The 21,116-nt window shown below is 37.9% G+C and overlaps 1 protein-coding gene and 1 non-coding gene across 2 annotated transcripts in view; one reads left to right on the top strand and one right to left on the bottom strand.

Moving 5' to 3' along the window:
* The window catches only part of LOC144251020 (transport and Golgi organization protein 1 homolog), a 37,650-nt gene extending 17,719 nt beyond the window's left edge, over window positions 1-19,931 (bottom strand). The window contains exons 1-6 of the mRNA XM_077794151.1: window positions 19,799-19,931; window positions 17,037-17,170; window positions 14,251-14,337; window positions 11,298-12,396; window positions 10,167-10,297; window positions 776-907 (exon numbers count right to left, since the gene is read on the bottom strand). Coding sequence (XP_077650277.1) covers window positions 776-907; window positions 10,167-10,297; window positions 11,298-12,396; window positions 14,251-14,337; window positions 17,037-17,170; window positions 19,799-19,931 — 1,716 coding nt within the window. The remainder of the gene's footprint in view (window positions 1-775; window positions 908-10,166; window positions 10,298-11,297; window positions 12,397-14,250; window positions 14,338-17,036; window positions 17,171-19,798) is intronic.
* On the top strand, window positions 7,025-7,131 carry LOC144251222 (U6 spliceosomal RNA). The gene has a single exon (XR_013342652.1). It is a non-coding gene; the product is annotated as a U6 spliceosomal RNA (small nuclear RNA).
* Window positions 19,932-21,116: the final 1,185 nt, after the last annotated feature.

Here is a 21,116-nt window from a genome sequence, read left to right as displayed (position 1 = left end):
AATTCTGCTCAGGAAAAAAAAACTTAATGAACAAAACATTTAATGGATTTTTGGACAACACATAATCTATACTTCCAAATAAAAAGGTATTTTCTGAACATATGATCAAATCATAAAATCTGGGAAAATTTATATAAAAGACTGGAAAAATTATCTCATCTCCTTTTTCTCATTTTACTGTATTTCTTTGCAGCATTTCCCCCTGTTTATATGTGTTTATATTAACATACAGTTCATCAACATTTAAATCTTAGTTTCTGCTTTTTTTTCCCACTTCACATTTAATTATGAGCATTTTCTGTACCTCAAAGATTTGAAATAAATAAATCTGCCTACTATTCTATTAATCAAACATACAATAACACCTAAATGAATCAAACATACAATAACCCCTAAATAAATTATGTTGTGCTAAGTCTTCAATCTAATACACTGTTCCATTGAAAAATATTACCAAAATCTTCAAAGCATAGTTATTTCTTTAAGATAGACTACTAGACATATATGCTACATAAAAGGATATTTATCTAACCTATCCCATCTTTTATCCCACTTTTAAGACTTCTGATACATATGAAACTACTGGTTAGGATGGCTGTAAGAATTACCAGTTCTACCAACTGCACCCACACTAAATTATTTTATAAGGTTAGTTTGACTTAAACCACTAATTTGTGTTTTAGCAACTGAAAAAGAAAAAAAAGGGGGGGGCAGTGACTATATAAAATAATCCTTGTGCTTATGTGCTAAGGAATAAGTAAGTCAATTTACTCACAACAAGAACAGTTCTCCAAAAGAAAATGAGAAAGGATACAATCCCAAAGAAAACAGTGAAAACTACAGGCTTCCATGGTAGTCCATAAAAATCAGGCCCAGGTTGAGTATCATCAGGCAATGTAGTAACCAGCTGAAACAGACAAATTAGAAAAAATGGGAAACCTTAAATTTATAACAAAACAGTCACAAAGAATCATGGCAATTCTAAACCAACCTCCTCATCAGAAAACCACCTCCTCAATATTTTCCAATAGCTTCTTCAAGAGAGAGGATACTGGCAGTCTCATATTTTTTGTTCTCTTGCAGTGTTTTCAAGTATAATGAATCTAAATACTTTTAAAAAAATATTTATTTATGTATCTTTAGTTTTAGGGTGGACACATTGTTTTGTTTTTATATGGTGCTGAGGATCGAACCCAGTGCCTCATGTATGCTAGGCAAGCGCTCTACCACTGAACCACAACCCCAGCCCGAATCTAAATACTTTAAATTGAGCATACATTTCCAGTTTGTAACAGACCCTATATCATCACATTGTCTAACACCTGGCTAGAATCCCTCTGGATCATTCTTTTCTCTGATAACCTGGTTTTTAGAATTTAAAAAATTCATTTAAGACAAAAACTTAACTATATGAAAGAACTAATTAATTTTATGGCAACAAATAAAAACAATGATGATATATGTATAAGATTTTAAATCTTACTTCCATTCCACTCTTATATAAACAGACAAGTGACATGTAATTTCAGACAACTCTTGAAAACTGGCTTAGATAAACTTCTCTGAATTTAACATCCTTCTATAAAATTCAAAGCCTAATTTTAAATGGTTGCTCAAAGGCAGTGTAGTAAACACCTGCCTACTCTTCCGTTTTCACCGCCCTCTACAGGTAATACCAGATAACTGTCATTTGGGCCCAATTCCCCAGCAGTCTCCCTAGGGAAAAAACCTGTAGTAACGTTAGCTGTTTGGATTGTTGGCTGCATTTCGGAACATACCATGAGGTTGTCACCTCTATTCCGTCAAAAAAAAAAAAAAGTGCAAGTGGGGAAAGCTCAAGTCCACTCTTACTGGCCTCGCTTAACAATACAGTCACGTCCTGCCTGCCTTGGGCCTGACACACTCCATTTCTCCGTCGCAGCGACAGTCAGTGCACCCACTCCGCCAGAACTCAGCCACCCGCCGCCTGCCAGAGCTGGGGTCCCTCCCTGGGAATGGGACCATCACCTCCAGTAGCTTGGCTATGAGGGCTGCGTAGAGCATCAACAGGGGTCCCAGGAGCTCCGGGTCCCCCGGGGAAGCACAGTGGCAGGTACTGTGAGTCCATGGTGTAGGGACAGCTGAGCGGAAGTGATGCTTCCCTGCAGAACAGCACAGGACCCTGTCTTTCACTGTTTCCTACTTTGGGAGGACCCAGCACAGGGGGCGCGTACTGGGAGTGAACTTTGCCTTCCTCCACCAAAGGCGCTTTTTGCCCAAAGCATGTAAAACGCGTCATCAGAGGAAGCCACTGGGCGGACTGCAGTGAGCAGATGGAGGATGCTGAGGGGTGGGGCTGGGAGCGGAAAGAACCAACTGCGGAGCCCAGCGGGGGACAGCACAAGGAGAGCCAAGCGGAAGAGTCCAAATGAAAGGACTCCAGAAGGAAAGACGCTCACCTGTCCCTGGATTACTGCTGTACATAGGTGTAATCTTAATATAATCTTCTATTTGTTCCTTCTGTTCTTTGTTCTTTTTCTTTTCTTTCTTTCTGTCTTCTTTTGCAGAAATACCACTATCGGTATGTTTTAGTGATTTCTCTATTGGCTTATTATTCCTCTATTGGCTATAACTCTGTTTTCTAATCTTAGTGCTTCAGAGTTTAGAATATACATCTTTAATTTGTCACAATCTACCTTCAGATGATACTATATTACTTCACATATTCAATAAGAACGTTAAAATAATTACTACCCTTCTGAGATTTATAATGTTGTCATGTATTTTACTTTACATGTTTTCTAAGTCCCATACTACACTGATATTTGTCTTTAAACAGTCAATGACTTTTTAAAATGTTCAAATAAGAAAAATTATTTTAAACATTTATGCACACAGTAACCATTTTCTTTACTCCTTTATTCCATTATTTCCATCTGCTGTCTTTCAGCTTGTATGTCAGTACAAGTCTTCATTTTAGAAAGATATTTCACTGGGCACGATATTATCGGCCAACATTATTGCTCTTCAAATATATTAAAGGTATCACTCCACTATATTCTGTGTTTCATTCGGGGTACTTCTCTTGCTTTGTCTTCAAGTTCACTAACAATTTCATTGCAATGCTTATTCTGGCATTAATCTCATCCACTGTATTTATCATATATTTTCAACTCTAGAAGTCTGATTTTCTTAAAATATATCTTCTATATCTCTTTTTACCTTTTTAACACACGAAATATAATAGTCATAACTTTAAAAAAAATGCCATTACCTCATTCTAACATCTCCGCCAGTTCTCAGTTGGCTTTGATTGGATGATTCTTCTCCTCATCATTGTGGATTGTATTTTTCTTGCTTCTTCGCATGCCTGGTAAGCTTTGATTCGATGCCATACATTACGAATTACTTTTCTTAATATTTTGTATACAGTTAAATTACTGGAAACAATTTGAGTCTCTTGGGTCTGAATATTTGTTAGGTATGACATAAATTATAACAGTCAGTCCGAGGTAACACCCTTCTGATTATTCTACCCAACTTCCTTAGATAGTTTTTTTCAGGTGCTATTCTGGTCCCTGTGTTAGCTAATCACTTAAGATTGTTTCTCTGACTTGCTAAGCAGTTTCATCACACTTATGTGCTGATCAATACCCTGCTGAACACTCAGGGAGCCTTTCACAAATTTCCAGAATTGTCTCTCAATGTAGCAACCTTCTTTTGTTACTCCACCCTGTGAATTCTAGTCACTTTGGTTTTCCTGGAATCTCAGCACCATCTCTCAATTCATGGTATCCTCTGGTTCTGCCTGACTTCCCCTTCTTTGTCATGGCTTGGGAATCTCTTAACATAGTAAAAGCTGGGACAACTATAGAGCTCATAGCATTTGCTCCTTATGTTTCCAGAACCATTCTTTGTTGCTTGATCTTCAATGTTGCTTGATCTTCAAATTTTATGTTTGTGGTTTTTTTTTTCATATTTATTTTAGTTGTTTCAGTTGGGAAGGTGAAGCCAGTACCTATATAAACCTATCATAGCTAGATGTAAAAATCATTTGCTTTTCTTTTTCTTTTTATGGTGCTAGGGATTGAACACATGGCCTCTTATATGGTAGGCAAGTGCTCTACCACTGAGCTACATATCCCTTTTCTCAATTGCTTATTTTTTTAATAGCAGAATACATAATAAAATAAATTTTTAAAGTTAACTATAAAAGAGAGTAACATCAAGTTCTTTCAAAATCAGGCAGGAGAATCACAAGTTCAAAGCTAGCCTCAGCAACTTAGCAAGTCCCTATGCAACTTAGTGAGAACTATCTCTAAATAAATATAAAGAGGCAAGGTATGTGGCTCAGTGGATAGGAGCCCTGGGTTCAATCACCAGTACAAAAAAACAGAAACAACTTATTTTTAAAAATTAACTTTGGCTCTTCTAAATATTTAAATAATTGTAAAATAATTTAAAAAATCTTAAAAAGTAATACCTAAATATTGAAAGCAAAAATGAAACAACCTGTGATATGAAGTTGGTGACAAACCACAGAAATGAGTTATTTCAAACACACCTTAGTGGGATATAGCTTAAAGACAAGATAATTTCATTTCATTTCAGGAATACATTTCTGAAAGTATTTTAAATAACATAAATATAGTCGTATGTTGCTTAATGATGGGAATAAATTCTGAAAAACACATCGTAGGCAATTTCAGTGTGCAAACATCATTGAGTATACTTATACAAACCTAGAAAATATAGTCATTTCCACACGTAGGTATTCATATATGGTATATCATTGCTTTGAGGATAAAAACCTATAAGATATTATTATACTGAATACTGTAGACAATTGTAACATTGTAAATGTTTATATATCTAAACATATCAAACACAGAAAAGATATTAAAAATACTAGGTGACATGAATTTTTTAGCTCCATTATTATGCACTAATGACCAAAATGTCATTAAGTGGCACAATACTGTAAACAATTATATTGATGTCATTGAAAACTGGAACTCCAACATCAGAGAAAGAAAACACAAATCTAAGATAGATGAAGTGAAGTAAAATCTCTAGCATCCTGAATTTTCATGGGAATTATCTAAATGACATGATGAAAAACCCCCACATATTTCTGAGCTTTGTTCACTAAAAAGGCCTACAAATGACAGTCAATTTGAGCAATAAGGAATCCTAGTACTTGTAATGTAGCCTCTAAATATGACTTCCTATTGAAAGGAACCAAAGTTATTTTAGAGAAATAGTTCCTTCAAGGTCTGGACAGGAAATGTTTAAGATGAACTTGGAACATCTCATACTTCAAAAGCAAGGGAAATAGGTAACAATGACCACTAGGTGGTGGCAAAGGGTCCCAGGAGCCAAGATAAAGAGGCTTCTACAAGGCAAAAGGGGGGAGAAATGGAGCATCAGGTAAGAACAATTACTATTCCTAATTGGATTAAACACACCAAATATTTTTAAATGCATGATAATCATATTGACAAATAAAAGTTAAAAATATTTCAAGCCCCTTTGCGTATCATTTGATAATGCTAGAAGAATACCTTACTATTCTGAATTGAACCTAAACCTGACTACCAATTTGCAAGAAATATAAAGCAACAGACAGAGGCTGAGGTTGTTAGCTCAGCACTTGCCTAGAATGCATGGAGCCTGAGGTTCAATCCCCAGCACCACCCCCCCCCCAAAAAAAAAAAGGCAATAGAGAAAACAGGTTAAATTGTTGTACCAGGGGATGTCATTTATTCACCAAAACTATAATATATCCTAGAAGTCCCACAAACATATTTTTTTCAATTATTGCAAAAAGTTATATATATATATTTGGTACCAGGGATTGAACTCAGGAGCACTTGATCACTGAGCCATATCCCTAGTCTCAACCCCATTTTGTATTTTATTTAGAGACAGGGTCTCACCGAGTTACTTAGCACCTCACTTTTGGCTTTGAACTCGTGATCCTCCTGTCTCAGCCTCCCGAGCCGCTAGGATTAAGGCATGTGCCACCATGCCCAGTCAAAATATATTTTTAAAGAGCTATTTTTCAGATAGAAAGCCACAAGGGACATGCAACTGTCACCACTAAGAGCAGGAGAACAAATAGGTGAGCATTCTACCTGGAGGCACCCTCTAGACCTCAGTTTGGGAAGGGGAACCCAAATGGGGCATAACAGTCTCACTGAGGAGAGAGAGACCAGAGTTCCAGGAGATTAAGCAGCCAAAAATATGTAGAGAAAACTACCAGAAAGATGGGAGCCACAAGAAAAAGAGTTCCAGAAATCCGCATGGAGGTGGTCTTCAGTTTAGGGCTACATTCTAAGCAGTACCTGCGAGGGCCAAGAACAACTATAAGCTAACCAGTCCCACAGTTGGCACTGAGCTGAGAGAAGTCTGGATTCCAGCTAGCCAGAGAGAGTTGACATACAAAAACAGTATGGTCAACAAGCTCATGAAGAAGTATTTGATCCAGGCATCATGGCACATGTCTCTAATCCCAGCAACTCAGAAGGTTGAGGCAGGAGGATCCCAAGTTTGAGGCTGGCAACTTATCAAGAACGTAAGCAAGTTAGTGAGACCCTATCTCAAAAGAAAAAAAAAACTTCACTCAATATCATTAATTATCAGGAAATAAACTCACAAAGACATACCCACTAGAATGGCCCAAGTGCTAGTGAAGATGAAGTCAAGTGGAAGTCTCCTAAATTGCTGGTGGAAGTATAAAATGATTGTAGTCATTTTTAGCATGGCTTGACAGTATCACATAAGATAAAAACATACATTAAACGTAGGAGGCAATTGCACTCCTAGATATGAGTCCACTTATAGTGGCATATATATGAAATAGTACTGTAGGAAAAATGAATCTATAGTTTAAAAAAAACTTATCAGTGGTTGCCTGAAACAGGTGGTGAAGGAACTCACTGGGAAGGATCCCAAGGAAACCCCTTTTCTAGTGAAAAAACTGTTCTATATCTTGATTATGGTAGTTTTTACATGGGTATCTACATTTGTTAAAACTCAGAGTGTGCTTGCTTTGGCAGCACATATTCTAAAATTGGAACAATACAGAAAAAATTAGCATGGTCCCTGAGCAAGGATGACACCCACATTTGTGAAGCATTCCATAGTTTTGTGGAACCAACCCTTCAACAGATGAATGGATAAAGAAACTGTGGTACATATATGAAATGGAATATTACTTATAGCATTAAAAGAGAAAAAATTATGGCATCTGTGGGTGAATGGGAATATCAGGTTAAGGGAAGTAAGCCAATCCCAAAAACCAAAAGCTGTATGTTCTCTCTGAAAGTGGATGCTGAACCATAATGGGGGTGAGGTGGGTGGCAAGGGGCATGGAAGAATGGAGGAACTTTGACTTGGCAGAGGGGAGGTAGGACGGGTGAGGGGGGCATAGGGATAGGAAAGATGGTAGAATGAGATGAACCTGATTACCCAAGGTACATGTAGGACTACACATGTGTTGTGTACAACTAGGAAAAGATTTGTTCCATTTATATACAATGAATTGAAATGCATTCTGCTACCATGTATAACCAATTAGAACAAATTAAAAAAAAAACCTCACTGATATTGGCTATCAAGGAATTACTGTTAAGTTGGGTGATGGCCCGTGGGTTCATTATACTATTCTCTATGCTTTTCTTTAAAGCTTTTCTAATTAAATTTATTCTTTAACTAGTACATAGAAACAAACACTGCAATTATTGAAGTAGGTAACATGACATTTTGATGCATGTATACACTATGTAATGTTTAATTCAGGTTAAATATATCTACCTCCTCAAACATCATTTCTCTATGGTAAAACTTTCACAATCTTTTCTTCTAGTATTCTGAAATGTACAGTATGTTATGGTTACCTATAGTCCCCTACTATTCTCTCTGCTCTTATTTGAAAGTTTCCATGATAAAAATACTAAAAATAATTTTTAAATTAAGATATAACTTCAAATATTTAAAGGATTTCTATGTAGAAAAGAATTCAATTTTATAGAGGAAATCATGTGAAGGAAAATTTGGAGTCAATACAAGGATGAACTAGACAACAGAAGATCATATAGCCTTGTAAGAGAGTGACTCATGCTAGGAAATACTGGTGTACAGGCCTCATAACTACTCGTCAGGGCCACAGTAAAGAAAATTACAGCAATGAATGAGAAACTAGACTAGCAGCCTTCCAAGGTTTCTTATAATACTAAGATTCCGTTGATCAATGAATCTGATTGGTGCACATCTCCCAAACACATCAGAGCCTATTACTATCCAGTCCTATCAGATATCATACTACTTGATTAAGATTTTACATTGACTTGTTCATAATTTTTGCATATATTTGTTAAGTCCTTTTCTTAAGGCTTTCAACAATCACAATCATGCCTTACACCTGTTAGACTCTTTTAGTCCTCACACAATGTCCTGTACATACTGGGCCATCAAAATGCCTTTTTGAAATCTCCTTTCAAATCAGTCTCCTAACATTGTGCCTCTTCTTTACCACTCACATCTATGTCTTACCTATCACCTTACAATCACTGACCATACCTGCACCACATTCGTGTCACCCGACCTAGACCTAGAGGAGGGCTCTGTGCATACCTAAAAATATGAATAAAGTAATCCTTCCCATATCGAGAGGCTGTTAACTTTCCAAGTGATGCTGATTCATTCTGATAATCAAATTATGACTGTGGAAGACTGCTTTAATCACTGGAAATATCATTATTCTAACTGCCTGGCTTGTATATACCTCTTACTCAGGTGGCTGCCACCATCATGAACAAACATGGAGCCAACTCAAAAATGATTTGTTTCTCCCCACCACATCTATTCCACCCTGGTGGTCTTTCCTCCCCAGGTATATTCATTGTCTTTATATCACCTTCTGACTGCCTACATGAGAATTAGGGGGTGCGTGGGGGTAAAACCCTTCAAAGTGCCAGACACCTCACCAGACACTTTACCTTGTCAAATCATTAAATTCTTATGATTGGAGTAAGCATTATCTACATTTTTCAGATGAGGAAAACTTTTTTCAAAAGTTTAGTTATTTGCCCAAACTTCTAAATGATAACCTTGGGATTTGAAACCAGATCTACCTGGCTACAACATTTATACATTTTACAAGGAAAACAACATCATCATCTTTCTTACACAAGCCTTGAAATAAAACAATCTACAGGAAACAACTTCAGTTGAGGAGGATTACTGTCACAATGGCCCTAGGACCATCTTATCCTCCAACCTCTAAAAGCTTTCTCATTCCTATAATTAAACTTTAAAAGTCCAATATCAACAAATACCAATGGGGGGAGGTAAGCCCTAAAATGCTTAGATAAGCTTCTAGACAGATTAAATATCTTGTTTGGATCATGATTTTCTTTAGAAAGATCAGCCTTAAGTGACTCTTTCTAAGAAACAGATCTAACCTAATTCCTTTCATTCTTAAAACTTTCTAAGGATCCCCACTATTAATGGTCTAATGCTACTTTGGCTCATGAATTCCTTTAAGATTTGCTGGCCTCTCCAACAGACCATCCCCTTCCAACTTCACACTTTACAACACCAATTATTCACATTCTCCTGCCCTCCCCAAATATCCTTTTCTTCATGTTTCCATTTCTCTGAACACATTTCTTCTGACTACCAGCTTCCCCCTCCGTCTTCCACCCCAGCCTGTCTAATCAACAACAAACCACATGTCAGACTCCTGTTTGCCCTTTGCCAGTGCTTCAAACACATCTCAACTACTTTATGACCGTATTGATCACCCTTCCAACCATAATAAATGCATTTATGGACAATAATGTTCTACCATCAAATAAATACCTCTCTTTCTGCCATTATCTTACTGTGTTTCAAGTGAATGCTGTTATCTCCCTGCCAGAAAGAAAGGTTCTGAGGGGAAGAACCAAGTTTTTACAGGTGTGCAAATGACCAGCCTTGGTAGACAGCAAATCTTCCTCATGTGCTAAACCAGGTAGCCATTTAAGCCACACCCCTATGGCTTTTGTTTCTGGAGCTATCTACTCAAAGGGTCAGGAGTCATTTTCATAAAGACATTTTAAGTTCTTCACTTCATGACCAGAAGCCACTTACAAACTAATAAATAATCAACATTCTAAATGAAGAAACTATGTCAAACTTACCATCTTAGACAAATAAAGCAAGAATGAATGTAACAAGAAAAGTATGCTGTCCAAAAGGGTGGCATCTGCTGGCTCTTCTACCTTTATTGCTAGTTGGTTTTCTGTATCAGCAGCATCAACAGGAGTACCTTCTGTTATAAGTAAGTAGCTCTAAAATTGAAAGTGGAAATGGCTATTTTATTTTATGTTATAGAATAAGAATTGTCTCTCTTCAGTTTCAATATTCATCGAGTGTTTCACTAAATATATGAGTCACAGTGCCTGGAATATGTGGCTCTCCTAAAGACAATTAACACAGAGAAGAAAACTTCAAAATCCTAATTAGAGCTGTCAGACCCTTCAATTATAAAATGAACAATCTCCAGTCTACTCTCCACTACTTCCATGGCCATACAACTGCTACCAGAACAATATTAACTCAAGGAAAAATTTTAAAACCAGAGATATGTAGACAGGGTCACATTCAACAAACATGGATTTAGTGCTGGTGAAACTTTGTGTTTAAAATTTTAGGAAAGCTGAAAGAGAGGGAGTCTTGGTTTGCAGATTTGCAGGTAGAATGAGCCAAGGCTTAACACAGCATCTGGCACCTGGCAGAGATACTCAACAATTATGTATTGAATGGACAGATGACAGCTATTTAAAAAGAACACAGTAATACCAAGAGAGACTAAAGGGAATTGGGTGCAGACCTGCATTGAGGCTCTGTGAATGAGGTAGAATTCCAGTTAGAACTGAGAGCTTGTAGGGGTGGAATTTCAGTATGAGTTACATGAGCCTGGGGTACTTTTGATTAAACAGCAGGAGTCCAACATGCAGTTATTAAGAAGATGGACCAGTTGCTTCTAAGGTCTTTCTCAACCCTGAGATTCCATTCACTACTATTCTTTTAAGCTTTTGCCTAATTTTTTTTTTTTAGTTTTTGATGAACCTTTATTTTATTTATTTGTATGCAGTGCTGAGAATCAAACCCAGTGCCTCACATGTTAGACAAGTGCTCTACCACTGAGCTATAACCCCAGGCCCTCCATTCACTATTGGTGTATGAATTTGACTGCTGGTGAAGTCTGCCCCATTGCCTCAGCATCTCAGCACCTGAGACACATTAAATGACATTTGGGAAGATTTTACCTATAGAGGTCATTGACATCACTTTGTGGTGGAACCTAAACATCTCCTGAACATCTGTCTCTTTTCCTTTAATATGAAGTTCGATGTCCACTTTTGGCTCTTCATCATTATCTGTCTTAGAGGTTTCCACGAAAAGACCAGATTCTGCACTTTCAGGATAAATATAATCTGTTGCTGCTTGTGGTTTCTTCTTTTTTCTATCTGGGACTAAAGCTTCCTCATCTTCTGTTTCTTCTTCTGAATAAGAATTCTCCAAATCCATCATATCTGTTTTCTCATCACCACCTGTGCCAATAAATAAAGTATCCTCCAAGGTTGTCAGTATATTTTTATCATCATCCTTGATGCCCGGGGGCAGAGTTACCTCAACCTTATCTTCTTCATTTGAATTCTGCTCTTCACCTATTGAATATTTCTCCACTCCAAACTCCACTGTGAATTTCATGTCTTCTTCATTTATAAAGGTTAGTAATGGGAGCTCCCCAAAGCTTTCCTCATTCTCCTCTTCTTCCTTATCAAATGCATAATAATCAGCATCCAATTCCTCATCATCAAAATCATCTTCTATTGAAGTCCCCAGTCTGGTCGTCTCATCATCAGACACAAATGCATCAGCAGTAGAGCCAAATTTGGTTTTCAAGTCTAATGTCATTTCTTTTTTCAAAAGTTTATAAGCATCAGTCTTCTCCTGTTCGTTTGAGACCTGAGAAATGTTGCTGGTTTTGTTGCTTTCACTTTCTGGCACTTTCAATTCATCTGGTAGTATTTCTTCAAAAAGTTCAAATGAAGTTTGTTCACACTGAGCATTATCTGTTTGACTGTCTGCACGAGGATGGTTCTTCTGAGCCAAAAATTGTTCCCCAAGATCCATAGTGTTTTCTGAGAATGCACTTTCAATGCGCTCTGAGTTCGATACTACTGGTTTAGGTTCAGGTTCAACATCCTGGGAGACTTCAGGAAATTGTTCCACTTTTTCTATAGCTTTCTCAGAATCTTCATTTGCAGAATCATACAATTCCAAAAATCCTAGAAGTTCTTCTACATTATAATTATCAAAATCATCTCTTCCACCATCAAAACAGACAAAATAATCTGTCTCCTGTAAGGAAAAAAAAAAAAAAACATTAGTGTGTCAATAACAAAGTGTCACAAAAGCAAACTCATCCACGCTCCCAAATTCAGGATTGGTTCTAAAGAATCTTTGGGGTCAACCAGATTACCCTCCTCCAACCCCCATTGGCTAACTACATCTATGGCTTAGTAAATCTGTCTTTTTCTAGACTACAGTGTTAGAAAGTCTATTATTTCGTTCTTTTTTTCTTTCTTTCTTTCTTTCTTTCTTTTTTTTAACATGGGTCATATTCTTTGAAAAGCATAATGAGTAAAAATGGTGACAATTTGGTCTCCAACTGCCTGACTCTTGGGTCTCTCTCAATTTTCCCTGAACATAAGTAGGGAAAGGCAAGGTATCACTTATAGGATCCTCCAGCTCTTAATATCTACACCTATGTTTCAGAAATTTAACTCTTAATCATTTGCTCAGGAGAAGCTGGAAGATCCTGCAGCATTGAGAAAGATGAATCAGTTTTAAAGTATCTTACTGAGATACAAGTACATTTGATGAAATAAAGAATGATATTAAGGAGGCTCCTCACATTATTATTACCACAAGAACAAACTGAAAACAAGATTCAACAAGGTATACACCTTTCTCTTCATTAGGGTTTCACAGTCACTAAGATCTCTCTCAGGACTATCTATATATTTATCTAGTCTTCCTTCTTGCCACTAGTAAGCAAATTGATATAACAGGAGCCATAGTATGAATAGAAATTAAAAAAAAATTCCATCTCCTAATTAAATCTTCATAATATTCTGCGGGGGTTCCGGGGGTGGGGGAGGCAGTTCAATGTAGTAGGGATGAGTGATTTCCTCTCCCTATCACATGCATTTCTAAGCCATGAGGGATGCATGTAATGGGAAATATAATGAGAAGGCAGAGTTCAAAACAAATGAGTTCTCTGTAATCAGTGAACTGCTGTCACAGCTTAAATCCCAAGAACTCTCTTTACCAACAATGAAGTCCAAAAAGCAACAGAAGTGATTTTATGGCCCCTGAGATTATGAAGAAATTTTAGGAACAGCAACAACAAACAGGATGACTTTATCCATTCAGCCCATCTAATCTAAGAACTGTCCTAGCCTAGCAGCTTGCATATTCTACAGCCACTACAAAGAGCTGCCCAAAGATGTTTCAGTGTTGGTGGGCATCAATTACTATACACAATTTAAAACTCTAGAAAATAATCAGCTGAAGTGAGAATTCTAGAACACGAAATCCTTTCAGTCACAAAATCAATTTAAGTCAGATCACCATACAGGAAAGTTGTATAAAGGAAGCAGTTGGGGCCTTAAAAGATCTGAGAGTGAACATCACCTGAAATGCTCAGGTCCCCCTTTCCAAATCTATAACATGACTATGATCCCATATATGACTAAGAATAAGAAAACCTTTGTAGGTACATATTTCTAGCCTAGTATAAAAGTTAGAGTTTATTAATTTAACGTAAATATACTTAAAATGTCTAATAACTAAGAGTTTTGTCTGTAAAATGAAATTATTTTCCTCTTAAATTTAATAGTCAAGTACAAATATATTATTTATTTTTCACATATAAAACAGAAGAGAAAAGCCCTATAGTTGAGTAAACAGCCTTCTACAAGAATATCTGTTTCAATATATTAGACAACTCTCAGATTATAATATAATCACCCTTGAATGCCTTTCAAACTTTTTTTTTTACAGGTAGTCTGATTTCAAATGAAAATCTGATACACAAATATTAGATTGCCCCCCAAACACATTATAAAAGTTTCAGAAGCAGTTAACTGAATATAACTGATGGATTTATAAGCCAGTTTACAATTGAGAACAAAAAAATTCATAGCTTACATCTAATGGAATTTGTAGCTCTTCTTTAGTATATTCACGAACTACCTTGATGAAATCTTTCGGAAAGTATCCAAAAATACGGCGAACCTATAGTGCAAAAGATACAAATATCAAATAAATTCTGCACAAGGAATATAAATAAGAGATTTCTCAGAAGTGGCAGATAATATACACATAATAGATAGGTATATGTTATAACCAAGAAAGAAAGTTGCTATAACAATTACACTGAGATTATTATTCCAAATAAAAATTAAGTACAGAACTGTTAAAACAACATTTCCAACCACTGAAGTTTTCTTTTTTACATTTAGCTTAATTCTCAACACAGAGAATATAAAGTTAAGACTTCTGAAGTAAATAAAGGATCTGCATAGGAGATTATTGTATATTATATGGTTAAAACTATGTAAATCAAAGCTGGTTATAAATGCAATTCCAAATAACCTCTATCAAGAATTTACCTGTACATTTTGTAGCATTGCTCATAAACCAATATTTATGTCTTTCTTAACCAATACACAACAGTCATAAAAATTAACAAGTAAAAACAATACAAAATCTCTAAAATGTATTACCACTATAGCAAATGTATTGATAGTATATGCTTTCCTAGCTTTTTCAAAATCTACTTTTACAAGTACTTGGGGAGAAAATAAAATTACAATATAATGAATATGAAACCACATATCAAGCTTCAGTTTCACCCAAAATAAATCCTCTGCAGAAAAGAACCCCATTTATTCTCAGCACCAACAGCTAAATTATATGAAGTTACATAAAGTGTACAAAAGGTATACAAAGTTCCCCTTGAGAAAGACACTCTTATTACTAACTACTGACTAAAAGGAACAGAAGATTCTTGCCAATAATTAAAGGAAACTCATAGGCAAATCAAATGCCCAAAAAAGAAAATTAAAAAAGGCATCTTTTATCATTACCTCTAAAATATCCCCATTCATGAATGTTCTTGTTATATCTAGAAACCATCTGAGAGCCAGTATTAGTCATAGAATACTGCCATGAAGATTAGATAAGATGGAGCAATTAAAAGCTTCATCACTGCAGATAAAGTCTGAGACTCTAGAAAACTAACAACATTGCAGAATGAAAACTAAAAACTTGAAAGGAGAATCATTTTTAAAACTAAAGAGTTTTTAATTTCCTAAGGATAACACTCATGACATGAGAGGCGAGTCTGAGGGGAAATACACTTTCCCTTCTGATGAAAATTGTATTAAGGTTAAATTTGGAAAAGGGAAAAAAACAAAGTTGTATGGAGAAAGAAAACACATTTATCTCTTCTTAATCTGTGTCAGTTGAGACCATAGATTATATAAAGCTTCATAATTACACACTGGGTGGTATCCCATTTCTTGTGATATGAAAAAAAAATGATGCAGAATCATGGAGGCTCATGACTGGAAATAATTTTTGTATCTAATTTTGCTTCCATACATCATCCCTGCCAAGGTGCTGTTGATTTTATTTGTGGGTGGGGAGCAAAGAACTGCCACAAGAGAACAAATTCTGCATAAGCTACTATCAGAACAAATGCACTTAAGTGCCACTGCCCTGAAAGGAAATATTCAAAAGGAAGATGGATTAGACAGGGGTCCTTTCCTAACTGAGTTTTTCACTTTATAGGGAGCTAAGATAAAACACAACCTGACTGAAGGCAAAGAAGACAAATGAATGTCACAGGAGCAATGCAAACAAAGTGCCACCCAAACACTCATCAGTCGGCAAAGATCCTTTCTGGTCAGGTGCTGAAAGCAGGGCTCCTCAGGAAGACAGGATGAGTGCTGCCACCCAGAATCGCAAGAGTCCTAGGGATGAACATAGTTAACAGGCTACAATGTGACAGGAGAAAATGTAAATCAAGCCCATTTATCCAAAAGCTCAAAGAAGGGGAGAAAGATGACTACTACATGAAAAATGCCACTTAGGTACATGGAAAAACAGTTCCAAGTTTAAAGGTTACCAATCCTATTTGGTATACTTGAAGGAAACAATAGATGGTTCTTTATATGGAGTACTGCAACTGGGACTCTGTCTAAATATAAAGTTTGTACCTAGAGGCACCATGTTTCAAGATCATTCCCTAAGAATCAGAAATGGCAGCAAAATGAAACTAGTTTTCCCATAGGGATTACTCTTATTTTCTGCTGTGTGGTGTTTTATTTAGGGTGAGAACTTTCAAGGATGCAACCTGGAATGTCTCTAAACTGGAACATTCCTACAGTCATCAAAGACCCTTGCTACTATTTTAAGTAAACAATCCACATAGGAAATGGATGACCCAGAAGTTGCAAAAAAAGAAAAAAAGGGGGAAAAAAGCACATAATGAACATAATATTCTGCTTTTTTAGAGTAAAAACAGCACAAATGATTAGGTAAAATACACAAAAAATCAACTTTAAATATGCATGCCTGAGTTACTATCTCAGATTTAATTTACAGGATTAACTCTAATGTCCATGAATCCTTCCCTTTCGAAGCAGCAGAGCTAAGAATTGTCAGGTTTTCACCATGACAACCTTTATGATGTGTAGAGCCTTCTGGAACTTGATGTGAGGGGTAGCAACCAAAACCAGTTCAGTTCTGTTTCAGAAAGTCTCCTGACATTCTATGCTGTGCCAGGCCTAAGGCGTGTTAGGAGCACAGGGCCTGGCAAAGAGGTCAGGTTAACTCTACAAAGACCCCAAGAAATCAGTCATTTAAATCTACACTGCTAAAAAAACCATCAAAAGTAAGAATATAACACCTGTCAAACTTTTACTTACACTTCCGGCCCAAAGTTCTGGTGATACCTCTGCAAGTTTATAGTAGACATATACAGGGTCACCTTTTTTAAGATTCACAAAATGAAAATCTGGGCTTGTGAAGTCTTCAAGAGCTTCACCTCGATACATTAACACTGTATACAAACATTGAAAAAAGAAAAACAAACATTAGGATTTGATTTTTCACAGTCCATATTGACTCATCAGGAAACATGAATCCCACTATGAACAAAAATCAAGTTTTTCCAGTACTCTCTGGAATCACGTTTAATTCACCTGCTCAAAGTATCTAAAATCCTTAGAGATTTAATTGCTATAAAATACAATATTCCCTGCAATTAGACAAGGGAAAAGAAAGCTTCTCTATTTTTCTCTGTGCTGAGAAATAAAAAGCAAAGTGGCTACCACCAACCATGGCTGGTTTCAGTGAAACTCTTGGTTCTTGCAGGCCTCAATTTTTTTTCTGTTTCATAATCATAAAAAGCTTCATTTTGCAAATATGTAAATCCAAGTGTAGACACGGACAGGCTTAAGTATGGCTTCATGCAGAGGTAATAGGGAAGAGGTTAGAATGTCCAGGAACCCCCAAGGGGTTAATTAACTTGAACTAACCGCTAAAAGACATTACCTTTAAGTGGCTGCAAGTGCTACCATGCAGCCGTAAACACTGTCAATTTCATTTGCAGCAGAGTTGCTGTCTCTGTGTTCAGGATCTGGGTAAATTACCAGGAAATGTATTTTCTCTGAGCAAATATTGTTGACTATATCCAACATTAAGATTGTTTCAAAACATCCTCATTCGTATTTTTTTTTAATAAACAAAATAAAAAGTGGGTATCCTATCTGACAAGGAACAAGTTTAACTGCGAGAAAAGGTCAGGAAATACCTTCATGCTTAAAATGCAGGACTAGAATCATAATTGATGTAGAAACTGGTAGAAGCAACATTTTTCTTTTGGTTGACCAAATACACAGTTTCTGATTTAAGACGAAATGGACAATAGATGTATGTAAAAAGCACAAAGAAATGGAAATAACACTTTTTCTAAAAGCCAATTAACAGTAAAATACACAAGAATGTGTGTTTTATAAAAATATAATGTCTGAGAAACAAACACAGATTTGGAGAGGGTAACTTGTTTTTTTGAAGCTAAAATAGGACTATTTTCAGAATTGTCAGCATCCTAATTCATATATTAAGAGGCCAAGTTGAAGGTGAGAGACACTTTAAGGTGGGGAATTCTCATCACAAGTGGAAATGGCAATGTTTCTCTTGTTCCCCCTTAGTCATTGAGGATTTACAAATCAGTAATATATTAGGTAACAACATAATGCATACTATGGAGCACCTATTTAGTTCTTTTTTTTTTTTTTTTTGAGCACTTATTTGGAAGGCACACAAGGACACCTGCCATACATACCTCACTACTTCCTACAACACAACACAGACCCACCTGTTGTGTTTGGTCACATCTGTCTGGACACAGGCCATTTCTCAAGTTATGTTACCCCACTGAACCTTACCAACACCATGTCTTAGTACTGAAGAAGCATCAGTGATGAGATTGTCCAGGTAGCCCACGTAGGATAGCGCTAGATAGCAAAGAATAGCAAAACTGAAAGGAAATATCATGGCAGCTGCTTTGCTTCTCTGAGTGTTTATTTACTCCAGCCTTAGGGTTACCTCTAGGAACTGCTTAACATATATTGGAGACAACTTTTTTCTTAATTGGAGTGGAACAAACAATTCAAATTATAAAATTTGTTTTTGGTAACACCAATTTAGGCATAAAGAGCTCAATGGTAAACTTCTTGGCCTTTTTAGCATGAATATTTTAAAATATGTACTGCTTACAATTTATGGACAACACGTTCATCAAGTTACAAGGTTACTAGAAACCAAGCGGGAGGCCATAAGAAGTATTCTGGGCCAGTAAATATATAGAGGAAAGAGGTTCCAACAACACTAGCGACTGAGTCTAAAACTGAATTGGCTTATAAAAATCTTGGAGTATTTATTATTGTTATTGCAACAAACCTCTTCATCTGAATCTGAATGGCTACATCCTCCCCACCACCCACCTCCAATCCAGGACTAGGAAGCAATTCTGTCAGCTTCCTGCACACAGAAGAGGCTGCAGTTCCCAGGTGGCCGGTGCAGATGCTTGGCCTCTTTCAAAAGCAAAAGATTATTGGCCCACCTGCTACCCTACCTCAAATATGAAGGGAGGCTTCTATGCACAGAAATGACAGGATTGAAGCAGAGTGGGGGCCGAGACCTTGGAACACATTGCGTGCCTGGACTCGGTGCTCTTCCCAAGCCTAAACTCTACTCCCTGGTAAAAGGCAAAACCAGCCCAATCTCCAGTGCAGCAAAAGGACAAAGGGGCCAGTGAGCCTTTCCCAAGGAGACCCACCATCAACCTGCCGCTGGGATTAGGGCCACAGAGCCTTGGAGAGCATCTGCCCTGATACCGCACTGGCCCAGGTCCCTGTGGCAGGGGGCAGAAAAGCGCTCTGCTACAGCGTGGGGAGCCCCGGGTGCGTGCAACCCCATCACCCACTGAGATCCTAGGCGAATCCTGGAAGGGAAGAAACTGAGAGCTGTCCCTGGGGAATCGTGTTTCCCAACGCTCGCCTCAGTCAGTAGAGAAAAATGAAACACCCAGCCCGCGGGGCTGGGGACCAGGGGATCGGAGCCCCATGCAGCCCCGAAGAGCCACGTCGGAGACCCTGGGCCGCCCGCCCGCCTGCTCACTCACCGGTGCATTCGTTGTCTGCACAGAGTTTGTGCTTCGAGCAGCGCCTGCCGGTGCTTGGGTCCGGTTGGCCTAGCACTCGCCAGGTGGGACAGAGCATGAACAGCCAGAAGAGCAGCCCAGGCGCCGCAGCCATGTTGTGGTCACCTCAGGGAGCTGGTGATGTGGTGGAGTAGGCTGAGGCAGGCAGCAGCGGGCAGTGCTGGAGGCGGGGCTCAGGGAGCGGGTGGGTAGAGAGGCGGGGAGGGGTGGCGCCCAGGAAGGCTTAAGCCTTTCCCCAGTGACACGTCAGCAGGGATATCTGGGGGTCAATGCACAGACTCTACTGGAGAACGAACGGAGCCAGAGCTCTGTCCTTCTCTAGTCAAGACCTTCTCCTCAACTGAAGACCTTCTCCTCTAGTCGCTGCCTTGGCAACTAGAACTCTCCTTCTCGTCCAATCACCTGCCTTTGCTTCTGTGCCCTCACAAGTCATCACCCAACCATCCCCCCCCCACTCCGCCAACCAGTCCTTTCTGGTTTTCCTCAATGTCTCCTTTCTGGTCCATCCTGAACTAGCCCACTCCACTTCACCATCACTCCCATCCCCCATTCCTGGTATGGTACCCCCTTTTCTGAACTACCAAATCCCACCCATGACTTGTCACAGCTAGTCTAGGGTTCCAGGCTCCCTCCCCTTCAAACTCCTTGAAGATCCTTGAAGCCCCACCCCAAGATCCCTCTGATTAGGAAAGGGGAAGGTGAATGGAACTGTGAGTGAGGGTGTAAACTGGAGACAGTGGCCTGCTTTTTTTTAAAGTGGGGACAGGTGGGGGCAGAGAGATGGACATTAGTCTTCGAGCTAAGATCTTGAGATTCTTATCTTTATCCATAAGGGAAGAAATTATTTAATTCAAAAGCATATTTTTAACCCTCATTTTGTGCTACCATTCATGCCAGACGCTGGACAAAGCCCTAGCATGGTGTGGGAGTGGATGAAAATCAAAAGACAAGATATCTGGTCCTGGTCCAAAAAAGTCCACAACGTAGTGGGAACCAACTGACAAAACTGATTGTCAGAGAAGAAAGCTAGTAGCTAACATTTCTTGAATGCTTTATGTCCAGTTGTTATTCTGAAGGTTTTATACATATCAATTCATTTAATCTTCATAACAATAGTACCTTACAGTAGTAGTAGGTCCTATTCAAATCCTTATTTTAGAGTAAATTGAGGCAGTCACACATCCAGTGAGTAATGGAGCTAAGTTTCAAGCCCAAGGAGTAGACTCCTTTTCATCACAACCTATCAACAAGCAATTGTTGTAATTTCTGACAAGAGGAG

The sequence above is a fragment of the Urocitellus parryii genome, chromosome Y, assembly GCF_045843805.1.
Source record: "Urocitellus parryii isolate mUroPar1 chromosome Y, mUroPar1.hap1, whole genome shotgun sequence".
Taxonomy (NCBI): Eukaryota; Metazoa; Chordata; class Mammalia; order Rodentia; family Sciuridae; genus Urocitellus; species Urocitellus parryii.
The sequence above is the reverse complement of the archived record's forward strand: the minus strand, read 5'-3'. Positions and strand labels throughout refer to the sequence as shown.